General features: G+C 34.7%; 2 protein-coding genes across 34 annotated transcripts in view; one reads left to right on the forward strand and one right to left on the reverse strand.

The window, feature by feature from the left end:
• Positions 1-18,454, forward strand: part of LOC134242868 (ankyrin-2-like) — a 98,964-nt gene extending 80,510 nt beyond the window's left edge. For 30 of the 33 annotated variants that reach the window (XM_062725046.1, XM_062725058.1, XM_062725057.1 and 27 more), the window contains 8 exons: positions 112-159; positions 6,323-6,688; positions 7,111-7,197; positions 7,557-13,949; positions 15,475-15,570; positions 15,679-15,765; positions 16,510-16,555; positions 17,699-18,454. In XM_062725046.1, the coding sequence (XP_062581030.1) occupies positions 112-159; positions 6,323-6,688; positions 7,111-7,197; positions 7,557-13,949; positions 15,475-15,570; positions 15,679-15,765; positions 16,510-16,555; positions 17,699-17,900 (7,325 nt within the window). In that variant the 3' untranslated portion in view covers positions 17,901-18,454. Of the gene's footprint in view, positions 1-111; positions 160-186; positions 6,072-6,322; positions 6,689-7,110; positions 7,198-7,556; positions 13,950-15,474; positions 15,571-15,678; positions 15,766-16,509; positions 16,556-17,698 lie in introns of those variants that run through there. The other 3 variants (XM_062725064.1, XM_062725039.1, XM_062725047.1) reach the window with 3 other exon arrangements.
• The window catches only part of LOC134242872 (serine/threonine-protein kinase SBK1-like), a 444,928-nt gene that overhangs the window by 408,784 nt on the left and 11,703 nt on the right, over positions 1-24,441 (reverse strand). The window lies entirely within an intron of this gene.

Below are 24,441 nucleotides of genomic sequence, written 5' to 3' on the forward strand. Positions count from 1 at the left end.
AACACGATATTGTATTCTTTTTAAAAAATGAAAAAGAAGTATATTTCCATTTGCTTGATTCTGACAGCTTATTTTTTAAATACACATTTGATATTTTAAAAATTATTTTAGATGACACCGAATTATGGATCGAAGAAAGCGACATAGAAGATGATGCAGGTAGAACGTGAATCCACTTTCCAGTTTGTCACTGTTGTAGAATTGTTCTAATCAATAGCACACCTTTCAGAATCCTTGTATGGAATGTTATGTGTCCTGCTCTCCAATGGAATCATATCTTGATGGTCTAGCATGGATTTTGTCTACACCTTTTATGTGATTATTTAGATTCATTCTGACACAATATCAGAATTATTGGAGATATGATCAAAGGAAAAATATATGTTTTCACTTAATAACATTTAGAAAGAAAATTTAAGTTTGAAAATGAAAACAAGAGATATTTTCCAGTTTGAATCTGAGATGGCCACATAATTGCATTTTGCTACAGATACTCAAAATAGGAAAATAACTTACCCTTTATTTTTCAGCATATATACTAGTAGATGTTTCCCCAACAGAGACACGTGTTGATTAATTTTTAGAAAATTAGCATAGTATTTGATACACCTTATGTACACTTTTTAAAAAATCCTAACAATCTTTCTAACACATCTCAATCTCAATCTTTTAATGCTGCTTTTCTCTGGAAATTGCTATGGATTGTTCAGAATCTTTAAAGGAAGTGGAGGAAGAAAATCAAAAGAGCGTTGCGGAGATTGTACACATGTTTGAAAAAGATTCTCAAAAACAAACAAGTACACTCCAAGATTCTGATGTGTTAGCAGAAAATGAACAGTCGGCTTCTTGTTTTGCTGAGAAGGAAGTCGTTATAATTGAAAAGACCACTGAAGTTACAAAAGAAATGGAGCATGTTGATGAGTTTGTGCATGATGATTCAAAACCTGTTAAAGTGCATCACATGGTCGAGGTGTTCGAAAAAATAAGCAGCCAATCATCTATTGATGAGCCGTCAACAGACAGAAAAACTCATCTTGATCAAAGTGTAACAAAATCTGCCAAAGGTCATGAAAAAACTCGCTCAGAAAGTTCTTCAAGTGAAAGTAATACCTTTATTAATCAAGAAGGGAGTAAGACTTCTAGAGATGACAGACTCCCTCTCGAGAGTTCACATTTGTTAGATGGTACGCAGGAAATTGAAAAACCTGACAAATTAGAATATAAGGAAGTGTCACAAGAATATGAAATAACTGAAGAAATAACTTCGCCGCTTGTTATAGAAACGGTAAGTCCAGTAGCCAGAATAGTTGAAGACATTGAAACAAATATTTCAAAGTTAGAAGAAGCAACGATGATGGAACAGGTTGTTCCTACAGAAGAGGTGTGTGAATTTATTGTGAAAGAACCTGAACCACAGTATACATCTTCAAGTGAAAGTTTAGATAACATAACAATGTCAAGAGTCAGTGAAGAAGTGCAATACACTGATGAAATAGAATCTGCACGCGAAGAAACCCTGGCAGAAGAAATGGATCAAGATATGTTATCTCAGAGAGCAGAAAAATCAGAACTTTCAAATTTACAAGATGAAGTTGAAACTTTAGAAAAGTTGGAAAATTTTACATCTGAAAGAGACATTTCACCCGTATGTGAACAATCAGTTTTACTGCATCAACCAGGTGATCAAGAATCAATGTTGGAGGCAGAAGAAACTATGGAACCAAATGTTTTGAAGTCCTCATCAGTAACGGTTGTCAAGCTATATACAGATGAACAAGGTGCAGATGACAATGAAAATGAATTTGAAGTGTTGAGTACAGAAGAACAAAATGCTACAATCGTTTCACCCATTGCACAAGTCAAAAGCTTGGATGAATATCAAGTTATTGACAAGCAAGAACATTCAGAGGAAGAAAAAATAGATATAACTGATATTCAATACCAAGATGCAAAATCAGAGATTTCAGTGAAGACCTTGGTTGAATCTCAAGATGAGTATGAACTTGTAGACAGTACCAAGGAGCATCCAGATAGGGATAGTGTTGAAAAATCAGCTACGTCAGACGAAGACTGGGAACTATTGGATAAAGATGAAATTGAAGACATCCCAGATGAAACCATTGTTTCATCTGAACCTGAAATTGATCATCAAGAGATAAGCACTGAAGAACAGCAATCGAAATCATGTATTCCAATTGATGATGGTGGACTTGAGTCTGACGAGGATCTTTCTGAGGATACAACAGAGATTGCTGATCGCTCAGAGACGTGTGACATAGAAAGTCCTATAGAATTCAAACAACCCTTAGAGAAATTTGAAGAAAGCAATGAGACAAAGACTGTGCAATTTGACAATAAAGTATTAGAGGTCAAGTCAACATCAACTGGCATTGAATCATCTGTGGAAACTAGAGATATCATCAGAGATAGCACCACTTCTTTGGAAGAAGAGGATATTGAAAGTATTTCATCTACGGAGGAGTATAAAATAAGAAAATATGAATATGATCAAGAAATCAAAGAAAAAGATACCATTTCTAAACAATTACTGGATTATTCTGTTGATCAATATGAAATTAGCATACCAATGGAGAGTACCTTAGTGCAATCAATTGATACAATTGATACAGATACTGAAGAAGAGTTCAAAACATCAATTCATGAGAAGCATGAATATGAACACCTTTCTTCTCAAAAGTTATCAGATGATCAATCTCATGAATCTGACATAGCAAGAACAAAGTTTCAATTGTATGAAACAGAAATAATTAAGCAGGAGCCAGAAATGACAACGCCAACACAGGAGTCTGCTGTCGAGAATTTATCTGCAGAAGAAACTTTAACACAGCACTTTGAAATTTCTGGAAAGGAAGAAAATGCAAAGATTGAACAAGAAACACGTACCCAAGAGCTCAAAAAAGACATTCAGAAAATTAAAGATAACCAAACTGAGATTTCAAACCAAAGTTCTTCAGAAACTGGTATATTACTTGCAACTAACCAAGAAAGTATAAAAGATACCTTTGAATCTGAATCCGATAAATCTGATATATTTGCAGAGGAACTGATTACTCCTGAAAAAGTAGATAGGACATTCGAATGCACCAATGTGTTTGGTGATACTTTTTTTGAAAAAGAAATACCTGAGCTTGGCGATCTTGAAATGCAGGAAGAACCAGAAATACAATTTCAAGTTCAAACCTCCTGTCCAACAGTAGAAGAACGAGCACAATCGGAAATTGTTGAAGATGATATAAAACCGGAAATTAAACCGAAAGCAAAATTTGAAATCAGAGAAGATGAGGGTAAAATAAGACTTATGAAAGAGAAAAGCTTGGAAAAACAAAGAGATACAGAAACAGAAAATGGTGTTGTTTCAGAACAAAGAGAATCTCTAATTGCAGAGGAAAAAGAGCTGTCTTTCAATTCATTATCCGATGAAGAACTAGTCGAGAGACCAAAACGAATTTCAATTTCATTAGATGCAACAAGTGATGAATTTTCACCGAAAGTACCCGAAGACGTTTTAGATTCAAACGTATTTCATGCGACAGATCAAAATAAGGAAGAGAAACCATCGGGATCCTTTCAGGAACCTGCTCTAGGTGTAACTATACAAGCTGTCAATAGAAGAGTGAGTACAGGAACAGTAGATGACGAGGAAGAAGAGGTTAGTGTTAGGGAAGAATCAACAACCATATTTCAAGGACGAATAGAAGAAAACATCATTTCAACAGCAGATGCAGAAATGGAAGGAAAACCTGTTGATTTCATTGCACATTCTGCTTCTGATGACTTTACACAAGAAATACAATGCAGTGGAGATGATTTTCAGGAAACTAATCTTGTAACTGATCAAGGCTTCGATGAGAATGATTTCACTGCGCCACTCCAAATCAAAGACACTCCCTCTAAAAGTGACGATAAATCTGCTATAGAAGAAGCAGAGGAAACGAAACAAAAAGAACATTTGGAAGAAAACGAGTTAAAAGGAAAGCATGTTGATCTACAAGAGCTTCAACTTAGACGATTTGAACTTGGTGAGGAGATGGTTTCCGTTGATGAACAGGATAACAAAAGTACCGAAAGTGAAATACAGGTAACTCAAAGTGCAAAACCTTTAGTCCAACCTGAAACCATGGATAATGCCTACCTGGAAGCTGCTAATCTTGTTGGCATTGATGATAAAATTGAAGGTGAATTCTTAAAGTCAAGCCAAACCGACAAGAGTGAAGCAGTTGAAAAGAGTGGTTTTGAAAACTTGGGATTTGAAGATTACCCTGAGATTGAGGATGAAATGGCCGATCATAAACTCAGTGCAAAACTGTCCGGTGTTCAAGAAGAGAAATCAGAGTCTGTACTAAGTATATCTCAGGATACATCGGACCATACAAGTGCTATGATGGCTGATTCAGAAGGATATTCAGATCAGATAGACAGTTCAGATCAAACACAGAGCTTTACAACATCATTAGATAAATCTGCTGACTTACTTGAGTTTGAACAACTTGAAAGGACGATAGACAAGCTTGAAACGGTATATGATACATTTAGTGAGTCTCAAATTCTGGAACAGCTAGAAAAAGAGCATGAGATTGATCGTACTGAGCAAAAGCTATCATTTTATAACGTCCCAAGGGCGACTGAGACTCTGAAATCAGAACCCCAATCAATTGCAGATGAAAACAAGGAGAAAGAAATGAAGGAATCTGGTTTTGAAGATGATGCTGTCATAGGAGATACAGATGAAACGTACATCGATCGAACTGAGAGATTTATCACAATTAATGACGAGTCTAATAATATTACTGTGCAGCAATTCAAAAGGTCTGGGATTCTGGCACGAGAAACATCATTTCAAGATTCTCCAGACGATTTCCAATCAAATGCTTCTTCTCATGATTTGAGCCAGTCGGCAGGTGATACAAAGCCCCAGGACAAACAAAATGTGAATGATGACCAACCCCAAATGGATCAAGTAACCCAAGATATGCCTATTAACACTGATGATACTTCTCAAAAAGATATTTCAACCATGAAATCAAGTCATGTAGAAGACATCAAGCAATACAAGACTGATGTAGGAACGCCTACTGGAACAGATGAAAGACCTTTATCCCCAAGCTCATACACTCTCGAAACTGACGTAGATATGGAGGGAACACGGACGTTTGAATTTGAAGAACTTGAAGATGCAATTGACAATATCCAAAAATATAAAGAGGAAACAAATGAATTAGCTGTTTGTGACATGAAAGAGACTGATGAGCTGGTTGAGAAAACAACAGACAGCACTTCTCTTTCGACAAGCCCAAAAGACATTCAGTGCCCTCCCTCTCCTTCAGAATATACTTTAGTCATGTCGCAGGATCAAGATATGCTTTCCAAAGCTCTTGGAATACAAGAAAACTCTTCAGAAATAACACATAAAAAATCGGAGGACCAAGCTGATACGTCATTGCGTACCAGTCATTTTCCTATTGAAAGTTCAGGAGAAAAAGATCACTTTCTAAAGTCGTCAAGTCTAGATGACACGGAATCGCTTGAGGAAAACAGCCAAGAAACGGTTGTATCTCACGATTTTATTCTCCCAAAGAAAAGTATGTCAATTGAAAATTTGGACTCCGAAACAGCTAATGTGGAATTAGAAGTAGATTCTACAAGAGAATTTCGCAATGAAGAACAATTTGAAGAGACAAATATGGAAACTAGTCAAGAATTCGTAATGTCTTATGACCAAGAGAGTTTGTCAAAAATGTTAGGTCTTGAAAGCAGTGAAACACAACACTCGGAATCTGAATACCAAGGTAACACAGATGAGAAAGTGGTTGAGAAAATGTTTCAGTCATCATCATCAATCTGTGATCAAGACAAGCTAGAAAATGATGAAAATGCAACTTCTCCGGCAAAAGACTTTGATCACAGCAGAGACGATGCTGAAAGTGCGGAACAATCCACATTAAAGGGAAAACAATCTGAAATAAAATTGGAAGAAGGAATGTCTCATAGCCTCTCTGAATCAGCAGAGGACAATATTCTGCATGAGAACTCTCAAGTCACGCATGATTCAGGTAGATATATTTGTACTCTTAGTCTTATATAGTAAACCTGAATGTAGGGCACTAAATATTTTGACTTAATGGAAAGATTTCAAATTCATCTGTAGCAAAGATCAATGTGCACAGTAACTGTATAGTTCGTTTCATCACATGCATGACTCTTTTCTATAACAGTTAAACAAAAAACTTTTTGGGGGGAAAAAAATAGCTTTTTAAAAAAATATCACTTGTAATCATTTATCATTTTTAATTTTCTTTCACAGAGGATATATATGATGAGAGAAATACTATTGAAGAGCTAGAAAGAAATGCTGAGACTTTTCCACCCGACCAATCAACTTTACGGGGTACAAGAAATGCATCTACAGAATTGCCTGGTTTGCAGCTCCAAGTAGATAAATTAGCATCGGAGGCAAGGAATGTTTTCTCAAGTTATGAAAATGTCTATGATGGAGTTCCACTTGATCCTAAAATTAATAGGTTATCTTTGGATGCGAGTGAAATGGAAATAGGAGATCGATTTGATACCAAGCAAATGGATCTTCATTTATGCTCAGATGATCGCACATCTAGTTACGAACAGGTGTATGCCAAAGAATCAGCAGATCGATCTCTTCGCTCAGACTTAGGTGAGAAGTGCATCACTTCCTTATCCTTTTATTTAATGTCTTTCTCTTGTAATTTAGACTTTCTTTTGTAGCATTTGAAATACGTTGTAGCAATTTTTAGCAAAGATATTTAGATTTTGAAAAGTGAAATACATGTATACCCGTCTTCATTAATGGTCAACAACCTTATGTTTCAAAATCATTCCTTTTGATTCAAATTATGATAGTACTACTATGAAAAAATACTTCATTTGGCAGAAATTTTTTTTAAAAAATCACATCTATTCTGCATATCAGTCAAGCAGTAATTCTAAGGATAAAAGAGTTTACTTAGGGGTGTTTAAGAAGTTTAAGGAAAATGCAATTTTGCATGGTTTGTTTATCATAAGTGTGCAACACTAACTCAGTAACCCACAATAACTTGATATGTTTACGAATTAAAGCTGCTTTAGAGGAGGAAAAAGTTGATGATAAAATAAGTACCTCCAGTTCGGAGGTGGCACAGCATGATGACGATGCGTCTGATGAAGGTACACATCTTTTTTTTTTCACAGAAATGTCTACAAAGACATTTGTTTGTCCTGTTAAACTTTCAAGTAATCGTTTTAAAATTAATATATATTATTGGAATACATTTTTATTATAAAAATGAAATATTCTTGGCTCAATAACGACAAACAAATGGCTTTATTTATTCTAATTTTGTAAACACTGGGTAATTTGAAATCCATTGCTTGTTCAATGCAACATTCTGCTTGAATATTTCCTTCCAGAAAAGATAATAACAGTAACAGAAGTAGAATATAACTAATATTGTACACATCGTTTTTTGGATACTTTAACACAGATTTTAAAATCCCAACTAAATACCAACTAACTGACTATTTAGATGCTGAAGCCTGCGAAGCAACTGAAAGCAATTTGAATGAAACTGACGTAGAGGAACAATTTTCTCCCGTTATTGCTAAAACTTTTCCAAAACCTGTAATAGATTTACATTTCGAAACAGACAAACCTGTTTTCTCCATTACCGAATCACCCACTGAATTACATTCACCAGCCTACTCAATTGAGTCACCCGATTTACATGACAAAATATCTCTTTCAAAACCAGAATCCTGTACTGTTGGTACTTCGCCATCAGAACATCAAGGTTTTATTCCTTCTAAAGAAACTAGGCAAGAGCAGTCAGAAATAAACAAAAAACGAGATTCGAAACAACAAAAGGAAATTGATGAGCAATGTCTGATGTGCACCTATGAAGTTGACAAGACAGAGGAAGAAGTCATTTTAGACCAGTCCTCAGAAATACAGACAGAAGTATCTGCCAGCCTTCACACTGAATACCCAGATTTTGAAAATTTAGTTATAGACACATCAAAGACAAAAGCAATGGAACCAGGAAAAAGGTTCCAGTCAGTTGATGAAATTTCTCCAGAGGATCTTGAAGAAAAAGAATTTCAATTTGAGCTTACTGAAAGAGGCTATGTAGATATTGTTAAAGATGATAAAAGAGAAAGTGAGGAGGATGACCAGGATGTAGATGATATTGAATCAGACAGTAGTTCTGAAACAAATGAAATGACATTTTTTGACGAATACTCTGGAGTTTACGTGAGAATGCCTTGGGAAAGTGCATATCAATTCACACGTCAGTTTTCAGAAGGCTATGAACAAAATGAATCGGAAAAAAAGTATTTGAGAGCCATGAAAAGCATCGACTTGGGGTCTTTTTATAGAAGAGACAAAATGAAAGACTCCGATGTCCATCGACGAAGTAGTTTATTTTGTGGAAAGCACAATTCACAAGGAAAAGAACTAAAAAAAGAGGTTCGTTTTGCAGAAAAAATAGTAGATATTGCAGAAGATTCAGACTTAGGAAGTTCTCAAAGTGATGAAAGCGAAGAGCAAAGTTATGAAAGAACAGTCCTTCATGAACCTCATGAACAGATTGATAAAATCCATGAAATGACAGTTATTGCATCAATAATGGAAAAAAGACATCATTACAAGGAAGAATGGCAAGATCAAATACAATACCAAGATTCCTGCACTTCCACAAGAGATGATCAGATAGATGTTACTTTAAGCGCTTCTGACGATGGTAATCAAATGGAATTTGCAAGTCTAACTGGCGATGAATTGTTTGAAAGAGATGATGTCGCTACTGAAACAGCAGCAACACCAACGATAGGAACCTTTCCGCTTGCTGGAATTATTGTGACGGAAGCAGACTCTCCTAAGGACAAAGATGAAGCACTGCTTATAAGCAAGGAAATGCCAGCATCATCACATGGAAAGTTTCCAATGGCACTACCATCAATAGGAAAGTCCATAGCTGACAATGAAATATACGAATCCTCAGAAACCGGTGGTGATACAACAGAGGAAAAGTTATCACCAATAGATGAAGCACCTCAAGATGACTTTCCAGATGAAGAAGAGGATTCAAAGACACCAGTCGTTGAAAAGCATGTCACATTTCAAAGCGAAATATGTCATTTGCGATCAGGATCAAGTGAAGACTTAGTAAAGACCTCAACATCATCATCAGAAATGGAACCAACAATTCTAGCTGCATCATATGACCTTGATTCAGGACAAGTGTCAAAAGTTGTAGCAACATACGATGTCTCCCCAGACACAGTCGAAAAGCAATTTGTGGCACCGCCAACAGCAAAAGCTATACTTTCGAGTCCAGAAGATGATGTATTTGAAATGGAAAATAAACGGATGTTTGAGCCAAGTTATTCCCAGTCAAGAGATGAATGCCAAGAAGAAGAAACATCAGACAGATTGGAGAAAACAAAAATTGCAACAGATACCTTCCCTAATCCACAAGAAATTGATCTTCAGAATGATTCAGAAATAGAAGGTGCATATGGTGGAAGGGACAGTGCATTGTCGTCACCCTTTGAAGTAATGTCACCTAGTGAATTAGATGGGTATGAACACTACAAAGAGCACTTTGAGGAAGTTGCATTAAGCAAATTGAGTACGCAACGCGATGAGGAGCAAGAAAATGAAAAGGTTACAATGGCATTGTCTTTCCCGGTAGAAGAACGAGAATCGCAGGCTTTACAAATAACACCGAAAAGCGATTCTTCATTTGATCATTCTTCACTCATAAGTAGTGAAACAAGTGAAAAAGAAGATGACTCGTTAATTGATGTAGTAGGACCCTCACTTCAACACAATACTGAACCACTTCCTGACTTAGTGGAAATTGCAGTTGAATCTGATGAACGATCTCCTTCGTCCACCATGTTACAAAATGGTCCAACAGAGGTTGAATACAATCCAGATATAGATGTAAATTGCGAGCAAACACCGCAATCTTGCTCGCCAATAACATCTCAGCCAGACTTGCTTCAAGGTGCATCACATGATGAAAAATCAACACCACCGGACAATGAACTAGTAATGGAAAGTACTTCCATTGATACAACAGGAATTGTTTCAACTTCGAATGTTTTGTATGAATCACAAACAGCTCAAACACGAAGTATGATAGAAGAATTGGGCATAACAAGTCAAGAACATTTAATTTCTTCGGATCAGACTTTGTATGGACTCGAGATGCCATCAGAGGAAAATACATTACTGACATTATCTTCAACTCAATATGCACATCAAGAACCAGATACGGAATCGGATTCTGTAATTGTAACAGGGGCACTAGTATCCCAAACAGAAGAGGATATTTCTGAACAAAGTGTGAGCAAAGAAGCGGAAAACTCTGCCGAGTTAGATTCAGGAAAAATTCAGAGTGAAGAACTTCATGTAGAACAGGAGCAACTTGACCATGATAAGACTATTACCGATATTTATCATGGCAAACGGGCATTAGAAGTAGAAGAATGCGCCGGACTTGCAACTGTGAAAATGGAACCGGAATGTGTTGGTCCCTATGATGAAACTTTTGAAGACGATTTTGATAACATTGGAGAGGAGTCTTTGGATACGAATTTAAATGATGATGAATGTGATGAAAGGGAAGATTCTTTGTTTCAAACTGAGCCTTCAGAACCATTTGATCTGGACATGGATGCATATGATTTAGAAAGACCTTGTACACCGACGCCGGTTGACAAAAATCAGCATTTTTTCGATGATGAAGCTGAGGCTATTGTTAAAAATGATGAAATTGAAGCTCAAGCCAGTGAATTTGTTGAATCTGTATTGACAGAAGCCCGTAGCAGGATAAGGAAAGAAACGTCAAATTTTGACATGAAAAATGAAAGTGAAATTACTGATACTGAAAACAAGTATGATGACCTGTACATAGCCGATGTATCCGAAGAGAGAAATATTTTTTTAGAGGAGGAAAATGATTTTAAAACAAAGAAAGATGTTGATGATACAACTGATGGAGACAACCAGTCAGACACTGGAATCGGGGAAAACATTTCGCCAATACAAAGACATTCTATTCTTATGAAACAAATATCTGAAGATATCCCTGGAATCACATTAACAACACATTATCATGATGAAGATAATGAATCGCTTCACCAATCAGAACTAATTGAGAATAAAATATTACAGAGTGAAAAGCCAAATGCTGACACTGATGTACCAATAGAAGCAGAGGTTCAACAAACCATTGTTTTTTCAAGTGAATGTATCCCAGAGGAACCAGAAGATATAGTGGATGGTAACTTGGAAGATTCATATCAATCAACTCATGGCAATTTTGGGAAAGTCTGCATTCCTGAAGAAATTGAATCTAAAGATGAAAGCGAGGAGAAAGAGGAAGTCCATATAACGTCTTCAACAAGGCCATTGACGGTTGTTTTTCCCAGTGATAAAGTAGATTACGGAGAGAGTCATTCTCTCCCGAATATTGATACTAAGGTTAATGCTGAGGCCAAAACAGACCATGAACCCTCTCCCAATGAATACTCAAAGTTTGAAGAAGATGTAGCAGCATCTGCAAATGTTGATAAATACGATAGTGATGATTCCTTAGAGGAGAATTATAAGGATGATGTGCAACATTCAGAAGCTGTCCCTGAAAGAGTAGATACTACAAACATGGAAATTCTACAACCATCTACAAGTCAAGATTTACAGCAGATAGAAAGTAAATCCAAGAGTAGGGGTTCTTATCATGAAATTGGAGAAGATGATATTGGCGATACGTCTAGTGTTGAAAGTTTTACTACCGTTGTTCCTGTTGATCAAGAAGACGATGATGATGGAAATGAAAACCGCTTGGATGATTTTGCTTCAATGTCCTCATCCTACCATTCAGATGTTCTTGGTTTGGATGAAGATGAGAAAATGGAAGATTTTCCAATAATAGACTGGACACAGGAAGACGTCATGGAGTTTGAAGAAATAAATAGGAAACAAAGTGAGGAGGAGGAAAAGCACAGAGAGTTAAAAAGGAAACAAGAAGAAGAACTGTTGCAGAGATTTGAGGACCTTAAAGCTTTGCGAGATGAGAAAGATAGGCCTCTTATCGATTGGGAAGAGGGAAGCGAGTCTTCAATCGATAGTGATCGATATGAGTATATGGACAAAACTGCACTTTCAGTCATAACAGAAAATTCAGATGAAGATAAGTTTGAGCTCATGGACAATGAAGATGGAAAATCAGAAAAGTCAGACCATATATTTGGATCCCCAGAGGATTTCCCTCCACCTAGTCCTGGTGTCAATAAATTTTTTAATAAAAGTTCGGACAGAGATGACATATCTATTACTTCATCATTACTGGAATTCGAAAGGCTAGAACATGAAATTCTGGCATCAGGTTCGAGAAGCTCTATTGAAAATGAAAAAGACAATATATCAATTACTTCATCACTTGCAGAATTTGAACGATTGGAGAGAGAACTTGGCCAGTCAAGCTCGGCTAGTTCTGTCGAAAAAATAACTTCAGACAGTAACAGTAAAGAGAGTGACAAAGAGGGTTCTCGGGCTTCTTTAAATGATGTTGATAAATTAGACAAAGACATTGAGAGGAAGGATTCAGTTGACAGTATTACACGACGAAGTGAAACATCCTCCCTTGCGTCACTAAATGAATTTGAGCGATTAGAGCAGGAATTAGCATTAGCAGATGAATTGGAAGCTGAAGCACAAAAGATTGTTTCAATTTTGGAATCCGGGACACTAATGAATGAAGAAATTCAATCGGAGAAGTCTTCAAGATTAATGTCTTATCTGACACCATCCAAGAAAACCGAAAAATTTCAAGCTGAAGAAAATGAAGACTTGGAAGATTCTCTCAGTGAGGAAAAAACATCCAAAAAAGAATTAGATCAAGCAGAGGTAGACTCTTTAGATGGTGACGTATCAGAGTTGACATCCCTAACATCGAGTGTAATTATAAATCAAAAAGCCGTGAAAGAATGTGATGAAGATTCTTTACGTGATGATGAAGAATCAATGAAAATTTCTTCAGATTCTTTGGGTGAACAGTTAGGGTTAAAATCTTCTAGTGATAAAGACAAATATGACACTGATTCTCTTGCTGGACAGGAAGGCATCATGGAAAAATCAACTGACTCGCTAGAAACTGAGAAAAAGAATACAGCAGATGACAAAGTGGAAACGGACTCTCTCTGTGATGAGGAAGACCGGCCTAAAGCAGTAGATATCATGCAGACATCATTAGATTCACTTGAATCGTCAAAGTCGAGATCGAGAGAAAACTTAATGGAGTCTTCTATGTACAGTGTGGATAGTTCTATTTTCTCGAGGTCATCTGTTGAGACCATGAAATCTGCAGGATCCCAGCGAAGTGATTCAAGCACAGAAATAATGCAGGTCTCTGCAGAATCTTACGAGGAAAGGAAGCGCCGAGAGAAGCAGTGGCTGATAGATAATTATCACAGTTATCGTGAAAGCGGACATGGTGTAGAGCCTCTAATGGACCAAGAGGGAAATGTTCTGAAAAGTTTCCGTATAGATGATAATGTGGGCTACGGATGGGATGAGTCAGACGAAGAGGAGGATAATAAAAGTGCGCAAAGTAAACCCTTTTCCTGGGGACCCTATGAGGAAAAGAAAAAGATTTATACCATGGCAGAGTGGGAGGCTATGAAAGAGGAAAAGCGAAGGGTGTCTCTGGTAACAGAGATGTCAGAATCTCATAGTGAAAAAACTGAAACTACCACTGTTGAGTCCCAAAATGTCACATTAATAACAAATACTACAGTCACAACTAAATCATTATCTGAAACCCAAGTTTACACAAGTAGTGAGCAATTACGTTCCTCTACGTCAGTTAAAGCTACTGCTAAGTTTGGAAGTCATCTGTCAGATCCAGGTATTTTAGCAATGCATGTTGGTGTATGCTATGCTCTGTATCCCATATCAATAAATAATATTTTCATTTCTACGCCTCCTTTACACAGCGGACATACATCTATTTACCTATATGGCCTGCTTAAGTTAAAGAGTCTGTTCAAAGTATGATTACCTTAAAAATTAAAGAAACGAGGGAAAAAAACAACCCTGATGGGTAAAGTAAATGGTTCGAATGAGTTTTTCTTTAAAAAATGACGCTGTGTAAATCAAATTTCTTTTACACAAATTTTATGCTTTATTTGTCAAAACAGAAGTTTTTGGTAACTTTGTTGTTAAACCCAGTGTTTATTTTTGTTTCAGGTGTTGTTATTTCTATTATATCACAATCATTTTTATACTGTTATTTATAACTTCAGTAACCTTTTGAGCCTCATCCAGGTTGCAGCTTAACCATATCATTTTTCCCACCCTAATTTACCTTTTGAGCAGACGTTTTTGGTTTTATATATGTTTTCTTGATTGGGTATCTGTACAGCTATAAAACATTATTAATTTGCATTCATTTTTTACGTTATTAATTTATTTTTCGTTTCAGTATTTTATTTCTTGTTTACAGATGCCTTCACAATTGGTGTTGTTCAATTATCTTGTATACATGTACCTTGTTAGCATTCATTTGTAGTGGAGATAATTGATTTTTTTATAAACTCAAATTATGTTTGATATATGTCCAGTTCACAGATTTGTATTGTGTGTAGATAAATGTTGTTTTAACTTTCTTTTTCACAGTATTACTAAGAATTAGATTCAATTACTTCTCTTTTCTGTTTTATATAGAGAACTAAAAATTCAAAACGACTAACATACTTTTAACATACTTTTTCTTCAATTTAGAAATTGCATATACATGTAAATGAGTTTGCCCTAAACAACATCACAACTGTGCATTGAATTTTCAGTCATTGGTGTTAGGTTGCATAAGTCGTTAGTCTTGTTGGTATTATGTTTAACTAAAATTCAGGCTTTGTGCAATGCGTAATTCTGATAATCAACATAGAAAGCAAGCTCTTTTATTTACCCTTGGGAAAGTAAGCTTGTTGATTAATTTTGTATCGATCGATGGATAGCCCCGTGCTGTACGTGATCCTTCCCAACCTCTTTAGTCGTGCATTTGTTTCTGTAAAATAACTACTGATAATTCTAGATAATGAGTGATACAATTTGTTACTAATGCTGAGAAGATCAACACGTCGAAAGAGACAAGTATATTTTTATACTTGGATTGTGTTGCCTTGTGAACGTGTGCCTATGAGATGTATCTGTGGATTCGTTTAAATTCGATTTGTGTCACTCTAAGCTTGGCTTATCTCTATGTTTAGAATCGTGTTTAATCATGAATGAAAAATTCAATATTGATGGAATGAGGATGTTAGATTCCAAAGGTTGCCACTTATTTTTGTTTTAAAGATCCTTATCTAAGAGTAAATCTATATTTCTGTAAATGATTTAAACAGACACTGACCAAGTTCTTTTATCTACATTAGCTCCACAGAGAATAGCGTCGATAGATGACGATGATTTTGTTGAGTATGATGTCACTGAGCACCGTGATTTGATGCATGGTATACCTGAATATCTCGGTAAAGTTGTCTTCAGTTTAAATGTTGTCTGTGATGTTTTTGTGCATTTAAATTATCCACTCGTCAATTTAACTGCAACTATTATCAGCGAATAATCAATTTTGATAGCCCCAAAGTCAGGACCAATATACATAGACCCTGAAAACGTAGATTCGGAGGAAGATGAAATTGTCGACTATCCGACGGGTAGAAAAGGTTAGCGTTGTCATGGTGTCGTCTTTGGTTCGGTGTTGTAATTTTGCTTTTGTACAGGTGTTGGTTCAGTGAAAAATCTTTCCATTCCCCGTGTTCCCATCCAACCTAGCTTTATAATCTAAAAGGGTTTTTGGGGTTTCTGTTTCGTGGAACAACTGGTTATGCTGTTATTGTGGTCTATTAATTTTTGCCATGACCAACTAAGACTGAACTACGATGTACACCCTTAGACATATGACGATTATTTAGTGTCTGTTGTTAATTTTTATTTTCTTGTTTATAAAAGCGTAAGTATAGTTCAAAAATTGACTAGATCTGCATGACGTCTGTTTATGTAAGTATATTTATTAATTTTGCATGTTTATACCATTTTCTTACAGAAAATTTCGAAGCAATATGATTTCTTATTCATATTTCCTTTGCTTTGAGCGAAATTGAAGCAAGGTTGTCAATAGCATATGTTACTCTTTTGTAATTCTATGCAATAGCACGTTTCTGATTTATTCAACGGACAAATTTTGATAAGTTTCAATCAATATCCTGGAAATTGTTTTTTCGTCAAACAATAGATCTTGTATATGCATATTTATTCTGTTAATGATGAAACGATATACATGCAGATACAATCATATTTAAAATTTAGTTTCTTGTTTTTATAAGCTATATCAAAAGCAATAAAAGGATTCTTGTTGTCCAAGGCAAAAAGAATTTTTTTTTAATTTTACATCGATATTAACATTTCAGAAGATTCCGCTGATGGGGCTGAGGGAGGGGAAATAGAAACTCACAGGTAATATTACATTATCAATTGATGATATCTGATATCCTTACTGAGAAAAATAAAAGCTTTCAGTGTTTATAATTTGATACATTTTTACATGTCTGTGTTTATTCTTAATAACTCCCAATTGAAAACAGAAATATCAAGCTTCTGTTTTAATGTGGAAATGACGTATGCAACTTTTTAAGCCCATTTTTTAGAGAAAAAAATTCTGAATACAGCTTGCTTTGAAAAATGGTTTAAACTAGTTTAACGTTGATAGATTGATTAAAGGACGGGGGTTTCAGAAAATATCCAATGGAATTAAAATAGCTCATTGTAAGCTTTCTGCATCAACAAATAATCTTTCAAATTTTTTACTTGCTGGTGGAAATGTACCATTTCAAATAAATAGAATTTTTTAACGTCATTATTTTGTTCTGTTAAAGATTACATATCTGATAGTTCGGGCATATATGTAGTTTTCTTTCAATGTAAGCTATAGATAGTTTAATAATGCCAACTCTAAAATTTGAAAACCTGTTGCTGTTGCGTATTGATGCGGACAGGACAGCAGTGATTGATATCATTATAATTAACTGTCCATGTACAATCACGTTATCAATTCGAAGATGGTTTGTATCGCCAGGAAAGTAGAGTCTGAGCCTCGTAATGGCACTGTTCCGTTATGACAATTGTTAATGACTCTTTCTCTGAAAACGATGCATCGAGTAAATTACCCCCAAAGGCTTGTTTTTATGGAAGTTTTTACCATGTGTGTGTATGGGAGGTTTGGAATTAATGATAGTCTCTTGCATGCTATACTTTAATGCATTTCGGCCATGCGATGAAAATTCAATCAATATTCGAATTAACTCGGGAAGTGACTGGTCTCTATTTTTTTGTTTTGTTTTGTTTTCTAGTTTTCGTCAGATACAGTTTTTTTTTTCCTAAAAGAAATGGTAAATGTATATAGGCTATATTATTATATCATTTCCAGACTCCTTTCTTTCAAACAGGGTGTGTATTTTACTAAGTACAAAATCATGAAAATGGTCTGAGGTATTGGAGAAGATTTTTACTTAGAAAGTGACGTACATTTGTTTATGGTATTTCTACAAAATGTATGTGAAAAATTGAGATTTCATGTCTTTTGTTTTTTATTTGTTACAGACTAACCATGAAGAAGGAGATCCACACCAGAACCATGCTTGAAGACGGCAAGGAGAAGACGTACGTGCACGAGGAGGCCCAGATAGAACAGGAAGAGGACCCCCCAGAGGAACTGAAGGAGAGCATGCAACAGATCATTGACCAATTCATGGAAACCCCCGCCCAACCCGACCAGTACAAAGCCTTAGAACACGACGTCTAGGTCCTCCCAAAACAGACAGTTCTCAATCACAGCATTAATCCTTTGTGTCACATATTTCCCCGTTTTTCTCCATCAGAATTTATTTTATTGTGAATGAGATACATAGATTTTTTGTCTTTTAAGCTTATTGAAGGAAAAACAAAAATATCATGACCATTCCACCGAGTATGTTTTATTAAAGAAGCATTGCTTTCATTGTTTTGACATTTTGTACCTTTGACCACGTTGCATTGTAGTTTTGTTTTTGAATTCAAGCTTGCTGTTTTTGGTAAAAAGGATATACATTGAAGTGTGTTAAGGATTTTCAAATCAAGTATTCGGATTAAGGCTATTGTGGACAATATTGTAATAACTGATAAACAGTACTATGATTGTAAACATTTATTTAATAATCAAAATAATGATGCATGTCTTAAGTAATATTTTATTGAATTCAAAGAATTTTGTAGAGCTTTTGTATATGTATGTCTTTGTTAATTATATTGCTGTCATTATTTAGTCTATTTGATCATAAAATTCATTTATTCTTAAATTAAATTGCTTCCTAACATACATTTTATACTTTGTTATAAATCTTGTAAAAGATGACCTTCTTGTAAGAGATAAACATTACATTTTACATAGAGGTTACAATTGCTCCGTGGATGATGACTGGAATTTTCTACCACTTTTCAGTTTTGTAAAAGAATAACTTCAATATTTTACTTGAATAAATGTTGCTATAAAGAAAAAGATACGTCAGATTTCGAGCAAGCTATCAAATATTGAAGTCATGCAACACTATGAAAGAGTGGAACAGCCTACCACCAGACATTAAAGCAGCAAAATCAGTGGAGAAACTCTAGATACCAAAACAAACTGAGCCTTGTACTAAACTATTCTCATCCAAAAATGAATTTTTTATGAAGTATGCACACAGATACGGCCAGATGCGGGGGGAGGGGGGGGGAGGTGAAGAAATAAGTAATGGAATCTTTCTAATTTGTCAAATGCCATATTGTGATAAGACTACACCAGCCTGACAGATACTTGATTCAAAGAAAGTGTAAGGACCAAGGAATGGGTAATTGTGTACGTGGCACATTTATAGATTTTGTAAATACATTTACGAATTCAAAACTGCATATGTGCACTATATTGCTAAAAAGTAAAGATATTCTTTTCAATCCGACAAGCAGAAATAAAGAAGTGAAGAAATTCAAACATTTTTCTTCCTAATTTTTATGTTCAAGAAGGCTTGGGAGAAAACTGAGAAAATGCATACTACTCTAACGTTCGATAGTCGTTCATATCTTTTCAGAAGTTAATTGTTTCACATTATTACGTTATATATACCATTTCGAAAAGTAGAAACTCTTAAGAAAAATTCTATTTGTCAGTTGGGCAAGTTATTTTCAATTTACAGATTAAATCCGAGAAAGTATTAATCTTCACACCTAGAATTTTTTCTCCTAATCAAATCCAAATTAAATAACGTAAAATATGGCGCTAATATTTCAATAAAAAAAAACAAACCTTGACAAATCACCTCAGTAGGTTTACAGTGAAAACAAATTTCAATGGTTAGCTTGGTGTTAAAAATGTAATATAAACTTAAGAACGATATATACCATGATTATCAATTTTATTATGCTAAAAATGGATAACACAACCTACGTATATTATACTGTACCATTTTACATTATAAAATTCATACCGGTATATTTTACCTTAAATCTTTTATATATACTTTTCCAAGATATTCTGAAAATATTCCACATTAAACCTAATGAATTTGAGTGTGATCTAAAATTTTACTGAAATATTACTGAATATTTTCCTAAAAGTCTTTAATTTTCCAATGATGAATATACACAGAAAAAAAAAAGAATGATTGTAGTTTTAAACTTCTCTAGCATAATTTTTCACTCATATGAAGATATATTTGTTTGTAGCTGCTTAAATCCCCAAAATATTATTAATGGGGTCTTTGGGCAAACCATAGTGAACGTAAAGGATGATGGCGCTGTAAGATTTCATTCCACCTTGAAGATGGCCTTCATACTTTAAAAGTCCAACAATGGATCTACCAGTTCCAATCCTTACATCTAACAGTGCAGACGCTCAAACATACAGCAATGTATATCTTTATTATAAAAAAAGTCACGAAAGCTGCAGATACTGTAGTTACATTATCAAAACATATTATACAAGTACCTTATATCATCTTTTATATACAGACAAAAAATATTCCACATTAAATTTAATGAATTTGAAAGAAAAAACTAAAAGGCTTTATCAACTGACCATATTTATGTTTATCCTAAACGTATTTAATCCAAAATTCGTAAATGATAAATATAAAGAAAAGATTGATTGAATGACTGTATGGTGTTAAACGTCCCTCTATAGAATTTTTCACTCATATAGAGACGCCATCACTTGCCGTTGGAGAGCTGTAAATTTTGCCTTAAACTCAGCACTGAGGGCCATTGAGCAGTGAGGCATCTTTTTCGTTCCAGCACCTGCGACATGGGACCTCAATTTATTATCGTTTTACTAACAGCGTGACAGTTTGCTTGATAGGGCGTGCTAAAATTATTTATTGATTATCTTTTATCAGGACGACTGGATGTTTGATTTCAATGGAATCAATAATACTTTGCATATGAAATACAGAACTCAACAATACCACTGACAATACTGACCAAACGCATGGAAAAAAACAACAATTACATGTGAACGGACAAAGCAAATTTTACTTCATAAAATGATGATATTGGTAGCTACAATATAACATAGTACAACAGTAGCAGAGTAGCCTTACTAATTCCATTCTTTAAATTTTCTTATACGTATTTAAAAACCCATCTGGTCAAATCACAACAAATATATAATACATGCTTTTTTTGAGGACATAAAACGGGCTATGACTGACCACTTTTGTTGCTGCTGTATTATATACAAATGAGGTACTGAGAAACAATGAGTTCAATGTGATTGGCCAGTCCCATATGAATATAATTGCAGTTCCATGTTTTGCATATGCAAATCCAAAATATATGTCAGATCAAAAAGTAAAAATAGGAGGTGCACAATGGCAATATAGTAGGTGTGATTTCTGTGAAAGTGTGGGTTTTTTCATTAAATTTCTATTCAGTGGTATGAGAGGGACAAAAGAACTGTTTATAAAACGATCATGCACGGTTTTTACCCCAAAGCGTACCAAATTTAGGAGAGTAAAAAGGAGTAAAAATTTTCAATTCTATACAGCATTTTGTAATAAATAACAGTTAAAAGCGGCCATTAATACTTTAACTTTAGTTAAAAGTGAAGAAAAAAACTTCAGAAATTGCTTGATTTTTTAAACATTTTGTTTTAAATAGTGTAATGACCAGGGTGACGTTAGCTTAGTAGATTTCAATATATCGTTCTTTTGATAACCAACAAAGGAAACATGGTACATACTTGACGTAAAAGCAAGTGTACACTACTGTACTTAAATAACCTTTTCGATTGCGGATCTAGCCGATCAAAGATCTAATTTTTATTAAATTGAAATATACATAACCCCTAACAAACATTTCAATCAACGTTCCATTGTGCACGGAAAAGTTTGTATCAGGTTTACAAAAATTTAAGTTAAACCAAGTTCTTAATAAATTTAAATTACTAGTATGTAATTTTGACGATTGAAATTTACGAGAACAAAAATCATATCAAATTAACATATATCATTGAAACCAAACTCGTTATTTTTTCAATTACATAAATCAAACTTTTTAAACGGGCCTAGATATGTTTAATTTGTATGTCGCTTGCGTGGCCCAATGGTTAAAGCACCTGCCCTAGAGTCACGAGGTAAGGAGTTGAATCCCACTGTGGGACGTGGAGACCTATAAAGAATAAACAGAGGTCCCGTGTTGCAGAAGGTGTTGACAGGAAGATCCCTCGCTGTTCAATGACCCTGAGTGCCGAGTATAGGGCAAAATTTGTAGCAAAATTTGAAAAGTATTGTATACAAATCACTTACCCTATATTCGATGGATGTGGTCAGAAGGACACTAAGGAGCGTAAAATCATATAAAATCCAAATGAATCTTTGAAACCAAACACTTAATGTTTCAATCACGCGAACCAGTCCGACTGATTCCTAAGCTGACTTACATATGAATGATTTTTGAAAACTATGGTACAAGTCACTTAATTTAAAAAACACATATTGATTTATGTGTAGATGCAACCCGTGATGGGCGTGGTCATAATACAACTCGGGTGCACGCTCCCTGATGTCATAATGAACGCCCATGGGATTCTACAAAGTAACCAACAGTATGAAAGTGGGTATTCACAAAACCTATCGTAAGATTTGTCCTAAGATAGATCTTACGATCATCTTAAGATCTGACTTATGACAATCATAAGATTTGTCACTGCTGTTTCACAAAACTAAATCTTAAGACAAGTCTTAAGACAAACTCTATTCTTCAATATCACAGGGAAATTTTTTTAGAATATGTTTAGTTGTCATTCTTTAATTTTCTTTTAAATATTGAAATAATATTATGTTTAATATGGTTTCTTTTGCACTGTTAAAGAAACATTTCATTGCATCAACTTTAATGTACTAAAATTAAATTCACAACAGAAAAATTATTGAATGAAATTTGCCTAAATGTCTCTTTTGCTCATAAAATAGTAGTTGCTGACGAAATGTATATAATTATATTAATTAAAGTTACTAGTGTATCTGAACCATTGCAAATAATAAAAGATTTTAGCAATTGATCCTTTCGAAATACCAAATTGTGTTCAAAGTTCGGTCATAAATTTCGATGAAATTGTTTCTGAAACGCTTCAACTACTGCAACAAAATAATATTGCTAAAAGAAGAAGAAGAGAATTGAAAGAACAATTTGATTTCCCAATCAAAATTATAGTTTCAATACTATTAATAAATCGTGAAGAAAGCGTGTACATACAGCAACAAATGCATCAAATACTAGTATTTTCATTCAATATGTGGATTGATGAGGGATACGTATTTTCATCTAATTTTGTACGACTGAATGAAATGTTTACTTTCAAAATTCATTTTAAAATTCACCACAATGTAAGAAAATAAATGAAAGTAAAACGACAGTATCTGAGAAATGCTTGGTAGCTACACAGAAGTTCAATATTTTTTTTACTTTCATGGACTTATCCAATCTATAAAGAATGCATATATATTTCGTATTTGCTTAACCTTTCAATAAATAAACTGCATTTATCTCGAATCTCGTTATCCATTTCAAAAATTGCATAAGTTAGCAATGCAGACTATAGATATTATGATATTAATTCTTGCGGGATATTGAATTTAATTGCAGTTATATATACACCATGTATATGATATCTGGATCTGACATACATGTTAATTCATATATATACATGGCCTTAAGAAGGTTTTTTGGGGGAGGGAGTGTTGCAATATCAGTTGGGAAGGGGGCAACCAAAGAAAAATGTCTTGAAATGAATATAGTGGACAAAACATATAGTAGGTACATTTTAGGTTTTCTATCGTGTATTTAAATTATTGGCAAATTATTGGGGGGGGGGGGGGTCATTGTTCTGATTGGCCTGATATAGTCCAAAAGATTGTTCTATCTCTTATTTACCGTTTTTCTTTAAATATCCTTCTGTATTTAGCCAAAACATATACTGCTGTCAGTTTCTTTTTGGACTTAAGACAGGTATCTAGTTGTCTTAAGATTATGATAGATCTTAAGATTATCATAAGATATGATAGTTTTGTGAAACGGCTATGGTACAATCTTAAGATAATTTTCGGTCTTAAGACAGATCTTAGTCGTAGGATAGTTTTGTGAAACGGGCCCCAGCACACAAAATTTCAGCCCGCCCCATCAAGCAAACTGTCACGCTGTTTGTAAAATGATAATACAATGTATACAGTCTCATCACAGGCACCTGAAGTATGGATAATACCCCCCCCTTTTTTTTAATGAAAAAAAAAAAATGTAAGAGTGTATAATATCTCAAAAATATAAAATTTCCCCGTCAAACACATCTATATGTCGTTATATGCAAGCAGATTGTACTTTTTCTCACGTTTAAAGAATGGCCTTATTCGGTATAATAAAAATACACAAGGTAAGAAACAAAAGTTGTAAACAAACGGGGAACCCCTACTTCGAGACAGATTACCAAGGTAATAATTAATGTTACCTATCATAATTTTGCAATCACTCTGTCTGGGAGATGTTCTTTGATTAGTCTCTTTAACCTAAACCCCGCTATTAGCGTTTGATATGCCGTAATCAGACGATTTATTAATCGGATACATAAAATTTTCTCCATTGGCAGCGTTAAAGGAGGTTTTGGAGCTGCTTTTCTGTTTCGCCTTATCTGATTGGTTAGATATTTAAACTGTATTATAATTAGCGACACTATACTATAATTAAAATTATGCAGTATATCAACTTGCGTCATCGGGTAGGTTTGTTTCCTGTTGCAAATTCTGACCTATACTCGGCACTCAGGTCAATTGGGCAGTGAGAGA

Source organism: Saccostrea cucullata, unplaced genomic scaffold (genome assembly GCF_032062105.1).
Source record: "Saccostrea cucullata isolate Sc308-1 unplaced genomic scaffold, CSIRO_AGI_Scuc_v1 ctg191, whole genome shotgun sequence".
NCBI lineage: Eukaryota > Metazoa > Mollusca > Bivalvia > Ostreida > Ostreidae > Saccostrea > Saccostrea cuccullata.